Source organism: Lutra lutra, chromosome 16 (genome assembly GCF_902655055.1).
Source record: "Lutra lutra chromosome 16, mLutLut1.2, whole genome shotgun sequence".
NCBI lineage: Eukaryota > Metazoa > Chordata > Mammalia > Carnivora > Mustelidae > Lutra > Lutra lutra.
The window spans coordinates 38,771,342-38,777,965 of record NC_062293.1 but is presented as its reverse complement, the minus strand read 5'-3'; the positions used below and the strand labels follow the sequence as shown (position 1 = coordinate 38,777,965).

Here is a 6,624-nt window from a genome sequence, read left to right as displayed (position 1 = left end):
ATCCCTCTGGGAGCTCCTACCCTCTCTACTCCCTATAAAAGGCATGTAGAGCCTCCCGTGCTGCAAAGAGGCTGAGACCGACCCAGACACTCCTAGCTCTCGTTCCCTGCTTCCCGCCGACATGAAGGTCTCTGCTACGCTTCTCTGCCTGCTACTCACAGCCACCGCCTTCAGTCCCCAGGTGCCTGCCCAGCCAGGTAAGCCCCTCTCTCCTTCTTTCCCGTCCTCTCACCTTCTTTTTGTTTTCTTCTCCTTATAACAAACCCAAAGCTGAAATGCCCCACTTCTGAGCCTATCCGAGCAGTGGGAGTTGTTGGACGTTCACGTGAATGTCTAATTTTAAAGATGGGAAGCCAAAGGCCAAGTTGAGGGCAGGAGAGGCCCCACCCACCCACCTCCAGCCATTACAGAGCCAGAGGGAAACCTAAGCTGCTCACTCCAGACCCAGGGCCTTTTCTCTGAGCCTAGCTGAGCTTCCCAAACTCTGTACCTAGAGCACTAGAGCTAGGAACTGTCCCACCGGCCTGCCCCGGTCAGCAACGATGCGTTGCTACGATATTCCTGCTCTCCCCCTGTCTCAGGGCTCCGGGCAGGCACGATGGACCTGAGGTGGATAAGATCCATGTCGATCCCTTTCCCTTCCTTTCCTTTCTTCCCTTCCCTTCCCTTCCCTTCCCTGTCCTCTCCTCTCCTCTCCTTTTCTTTCCTTTCCCTATAGGCACTTCCTGCTGCATTCAAGCTGATAAAAAACTAGCTTTTTCTCTGTGACCTTATTTCTAGACGCACTCAGCTCCCTATTCACTTGCTGTTTCACATTTAACAATAAGAAGATCCCCCTGCGGAAGCTGGAGAGCTATCGAATCACCAGCAGCCACTGTCCCCGGGAGGCTGTCATGTAAGTAGAAAGACCCTGCTTCTGCTCACTCCCTCCCTGACCACACCCCACCCCATGCCCATGCCCCCTGACCTGAAGTTCCACCCCAGAAGACAGACCTATTTGGGATCTCGTACCCAGGGGTAAGATTTTACCAAACCATGATTGCATCATAAATGAGCCCAGAGAGGATGGGCTCCCAGTCTCCACGTTGCTTTGGCTGAGGCCAGGCCAGCTTCTCCAGGGCCTCCAAGAAAAGTGATTACCTCCAGGATCCCCTTCTTTCCACACCGCGGCTTCCTCCTGTCCCTGGGAGGATCCCTTCCCTGCAGCGGGTGGACCAGATGGGCTCAAGAGTGAGTGAGGCATCTCTTGGGCAAAATCCTCATTTCCACCTAACTGTGAAGCCCTCCTTCGTCCACAGCTTCAGCACAAAACTGGCCAAGGCTATCTGTGCTGACCCAAAGGAGAAGTGGGTCCAGGATTATGTGAAACATCTCAATCAAAAAAATCTCATGCCCTGAGGACTTGAACTCTTCCAGTCACACTAAGACCCAGCCAAGTATGAGAAACAAACAACTGTTTTTCCTCCTCCAGACTCCCCAGCTAGACCCTGGACTAATTTTACTATAGTTTCGAATAGGGTGCTTTCTGTTTTGTGATGCCAAAAAAATGTATTATGCCTTAAGTAATATTTAATGTTATTTGAATCATTGCTGGTTTGGGGTTTACTTTGAATATTGGGGATTTTTTTTTTTTTAAAGTAAGGCCTTGAGCCGGTTGCTTCCTGTCCTAAGCCCCGGTTCCATCCCTTGTAAGCTGCAGGCAGTGTAGCTGACTCCCGCCCAACTCCCCAGCCATCGCGTGTACCTACAAATCACGGAGATGAAGGGCTACTGCTATCCGGGGCGGGGAGGGCCTTGGGAATGTGAGGTTCAGCTAAATATGTTAGTACTGAAAGGAGAATGCCATTCCAAGGATTGTTTACTTTTTGCAGAAAATACATGGTGTTTAAAATCTCTTGTAGTGGTGTTTTCTTGGGGGGAGGGTAGCTTCCAACCAGTAGGGGGCGCTCCAAGGCGGGGTAGCGGGTGGCTGGCAGAGGGAGCTGGAGGAACCAGCTGTGGGACCGACCTTTTCGGTTGTTGGTGGCTGACCTGGGCTCATTTGACTGCTGCAGAGGACCCAACCCAGCTGCCCCGCATGTTCTAGAACAATGACTCCAGCCCCTAACATCAGCTTCTAACTGGTCTCTGCCACCGTGCCTCCCCGCTGCAAGCGGTCCTTGAGGTGATCCAGACACCACAAGCACCTGACCTCCAGGGGGAAAGTGAGATGATCTGGTCCTAGTTAGCATCCACCCAGGAGGATGCCAGGGCACGGTCATAACAGAGATTCTTCTAGAAAAGGCCCAGGATGGAAAGGCAGGAAAGAGGGCCTGGAGCGAATATGCCCTGTGGTCAGAGTTTGGCTTCCAGAACGGAAAAGGTAGAGTCCTTTAGAGAGGAAACTGGAGGTGTGGTTGTAGAGGAATTGGAGCAGCAAGGTGCAGAGTTTGGAGTCAGTCCTGAGACCGTCGGAGGGTGGAGGGCAGCGGCAGGCCAGGCAGAGTGGTCTGGGGCCACGGGCAGGATGGATTTAGCTAAGGGGAGCTGACCACAGCTCACTGCTCCACAGTGGTCCCAGAGAGAGGGAAGAGGAGGAAGCAGGGCGGTCGTGGGGCGGCTCAGAAGGCAGGAGGCAGCTGAAGAACAGACCAGACCTGTGACACATGCAATGTTGGGAAAAGGAGAGACGCCTCTCCCAGCACAGTACGCGGCAACTTCTCCCGCTGAAGCCACCGAGCTGGTCTTCCAAAGGGGGCCAATCCTGAGATTCTGGGCAATCAGCAAATCACATCCCCCCCTTGCTGTTCTCCCTGGGGGCACGTAGGAGTTTTTGGTTACCCCTTCATGAGGGTGGGGTCTCTGCTTCCCAGATGTTGGGAAACGGTTCTCCGGCTCTCCCCCGGACTGCCTCCCTCCTGCATGTGAGCTGGGCTGGCATTACCGTAAGACCTAGGATCCACTCAGGCCTGGACAAGAGGAGGTCCTGCTAAACAACTTTGCAGGATCTGCCTGGTTGACAGAGTGTCCCCACCCCACCCCTGCACCCCCGATGCTGTGTCAGGCCATCACTGGGCAACTTGGGACACAGGAGAGCTTTCCAGCCCCAGAGACAGGAGTCCTGGGCTCTAACACCAGATCTGACTAGCTCTGTATCCTCAGGCCCGTCTTTGTCCCTCGCCAACTGTCAGGCACCTCATCTATGAAATAGGGCCAGCAACATCTTACAGATGGTTGACCTCACAAGGTCCCCTCCAGCTACACCAGCTGTGGCTTCTGGAACCCCAGCCCTGAGTTCCCTCTTTCTGCTTCACCTTGCCCTCTGCTGCTGTCAGGGGAAGCTGAGAATCTTTATCATGGCCCTGACCAAGCGTTCATCCCCACCCAGCCCCCAAAAGACAAAGCCAGTCAGCTGAGACGTGTAAGCCATTTATTGGTTCTCGGGGACAAGAAGTCAGGTTTTTTTGGCATCAGTACCAACATATCTCCCATCCCCCTGTGGCCACCAGCCCCTTTGGCCCCAGCTTCTCACTGCCAGTCAAGTTTATACTCTGAAATCCCTGTGGGATCCAAGAAGCCCAGGGAAGCAGGGATTGAAGATTCTGGCATTTAAATATATAAAGTGCAACAACATAGCTTATCAGGACTGAGCAGACCCTCTGTGACCCGGCAAAGCTGGGCAGAAGGACTGGGGTGGGGTGGGGGGCTGGGGAGACAGGGGAAGTCACGCCATCTTCAGAGTCCAGGGTGGAAAGAAACCCTCACACGTTCACTTCACCTGGCACGGTTTCGCAGTTTTTAAATAATGCTTAACCCATGTGGCTGAGTCTGAGACACACGTCTCTCGGCCGCCCTTCAGCTTGATTCTGTGGGCAAAGAACAAAGGGGGAGCTGGGTCACATGATTTGCCCCTGGGCTGCCACACACATTCCCATCCTCCCCCCCCTCCCCCCACCCCCCACCCTGAAGATGCCCCCAAGCTGCTCACTCTGGGCCTGTAAAATGAAGGCACTGCAGGAGACCTGGGGGGCGCATGGGAGGGATAGGCTGGGAGGAACACGCAAGCTTCGGGGAGAGTTTATTAAATTGAGTTTCTCCCTTTTCTGAAGAGTGTGATTCATTGTATTTGGGTAGGGTAAAGGCTGCAGACTCTCAGGATTAGCTAGTATGGAAATTTCACTCCTAGAATATCTCCGAGGGCCCTCGATCCATCTTTTCATGTGTCTATGTCCATCTGGAACCCTCACTCGTTGCTTTAGATTCACTGTGAGTGTGCGTGTGCGTGTGCGTGTGTGTGTGTGTGTGTATTTATTTTCTGACCTGCCCACCCCTTTAACTTGGCGGCTGTCCAACCAAACTATAGACCAATTCTAACTTTAATTATCTGAGTGACTGCAGACCAATCTCTCTATTTCCCTGAACTTCGGTGTTCATGAGGGCTAGCCAAGGTAATACACATGAATGCTTTATAGATACCCAACAACAGGGGTAAGCCACCTCCGTCTAACTTTGTAATGACCCCGTGACGCAGCTCTCATCTCTACTCCACTTCACAGATAAGGAGTGTAGAGGAGTACCCAGATAATGAGGTGCTGAAGAATCACCTGCCCAGGGTCACCCAAGACTCGGGGTTGGCAAATCTGGAAGCAGAAACTAATTGTGACCCCCTCGTTTTTCCACTGTACAGTAATTCCTAGACTCTGTAAGCCATTTCTTCTTCTGGGCATAAAATATTAAGACATAATACTCAGCTCCTTGGGGTTCCGAGAAACACAAGTCACTGCAGGAGCATGGGGCAGGGGAGACGGTGAGTATCTTTCCCGGCACCTGCTACGAAGCGCGGCGCTCTCCCTAGCGCCCATGCTGGGTTCTGCACCCAGATTTTGGCGGCTTCTCTCCAGGTTTAGAAACCTGAACCTGGTGGAACAGCGCCATCTAGCGTCTGCCTTTCTAATTCCAGGAGGGTTGGTTGCTCTCTGGAGGAGGGAATCAGGCTGACCCGGTAGGAGCACTCACATTAGACCCTTGTGGAAGCAGGTAGAGCTGGTGGGTTTGTAACACTGGATTATATGCTGGGGAATCCTTTTCTCCGCAAAAACGAAGCAACAGTTGGAGGATGACACATGCACTGGAAGGGAAGCACAAAAATGGTTTGCATCTGTTTCTTAACATGGACTTCATTCCTCTCATCCCAGTGGTTAAAAAAAAAAAAAAAATCCCTTTCAGGGACAGACCCAGGCTTGGGGACCACACTCAGCCCAGTGGCTGTGTCATCCATCACCTAGTTCTGTATGTAGGCAGAGGGTCGGAACACAGGTTCAGATCCCGGCTCCCCACAAACCATTTGTGTGGTCTTCAACAGGATGAGCCCTCGCCTGGGCCCCAGACTTCCCGTCTGTCAAATAAGACTCTTTAAACTGATTTCTAAAGGTGCTTCCAGTTCTGTCGTCCCACCATGAGTGCACAGTTCTGGCCCGATATTTGGATTCGAGAGCTCTGGACTCCACACTCTGCAGGGCCTAGTGAGTGTGGTACATGCAGGGGCAACTGTGGTCCGTGGCTTTGGGGCCAAATTAGAAACTGCTCAAGGAGTTCCAACTGATGGAAGGACAAGGAAACAGCTTCCAGGAACTAAGAGGCTTCCTACCCTCTCTAGAATGGTCTCTACCCAGGCCTGTAGCTCTGTCCGGGTCTCCCACCCCCACTGTGTGGGTTTGCACTCTCTCCCCCACACCCCACCCCCAAGAGACTCGAATTCCAATCCTGATTCCTTCCTCCTAGTTTTATTGTTTGCACAATGTCTTACATGTGCCTGGAATTAGGTCCGTCTTCTCTCGAGAGCCTTGAGGTCCAGCATTATCAGTCCCATTTTACCAACAAGGAATGCCCAGTTGGAGAGGTAGTCACTGGCCCAACACTTGCCCGACAGTGATGAGCACACTGTTCCAGTCCCAGTCCTGACATGAGGCTCTCCTTGTTACATGCCACCAGGTAGAGGCAAGACCCAGTCCTTCCTGTGCACCTCAGGCCTCCCAGGTTGTCCTAAAGGGTCTCAGAGTTCCCTGGACAAGGCAGGGTCTCCTTTTGCTAAAGCCAGCAGCTCAGACATTATGCTCACCAGACACTTGCTCCCACCGGCCTCTGTCCCCACCCCATCCACATTCTCCATTCGCCCTCTTTAGGAGAAATTCTTCCAGGAGGAGGAGAGACAAAGGCACTGAGTTCAGGGTGACCCCTGCTCGCAAGCCCAGAGTGCCTGCCTGGGTGTCTGTCCCCACCCCCCACGCTCCCACCCCCAGGAGGAGCAAAGTGACTCCATCCACACTCACTGCTCCTGCTGTCCGCATCCTGAAGCCACAGCCCAGCCAGCAGCAGGCATGCCAGGGCCATGGTGACCAGCTTCATCCTGCAGAGTGTGGGTCAAACCTCTTTGCAGTGGTCCCGATGTGTCTAGTGAAGCTAATACCGATCCCGTAGGGCCCGGAGCTTTTATTAGAAGACCTGAGTGGGTTTTCCCAGGCCCTGGTGCAGAGGTGGGGAAGTCACAGGGAGGAGAGATACTTACTCACGCCCAGTGACCACACGGAACACTCCTTCCCCCACCTTTCCTGGGTGGTGTGAGAGAGATGGGGAAACTTCTCCGAG

The 6,624-nt window shown here is 53.2% G+C and overlaps 2 protein-coding genes across 2 annotated transcripts; one reads left to right on the top strand and one right to left on the bottom strand.

The window, feature by feature from the left end:
- On the top strand, positions 1-1,893 carry LOC125087429 (C-C motif chemokine 13). Its single transcript, XM_047707744.1, has 3 exons — positions 1-197; positions 781-895; positions 1,299-1,893. The coding sequence occupies exons 1-3, from the start codon at positions 122-124 to the stop codon at positions 1,396-1,398; spliced, it is 291 nt and encodes a 96-aa protein (XP_047563700.1). The 5' UTR covers positions 1-121; the 3' UTR covers positions 1,399-1,893.
- Positions 1,894-3,511: 1,618 nt separating this feature from the next.
- On the bottom strand, positions 3,512-6,424 carry CCL1 (C-C motif chemokine ligand 1). Its single transcript, XM_047706014.1, has 3 exons — positions 6,309-6,424; positions 4,996-5,107; positions 3,512-3,845 (listed from the first exon to the last, which is right to left on the bottom strand). Exons 1-3 carry the CDS (start codon positions 6,382-6,384, stop codon positions 3,749-3,751), a joined length of 285 nt encoding a protein of 94 aa, XP_047561970.1. The 5' UTR covers positions 6,385-6,424; the 3' UTR covers positions 3,512-3,748.
- Positions 6,425-6,624: the final 200 nt, after the last annotated feature.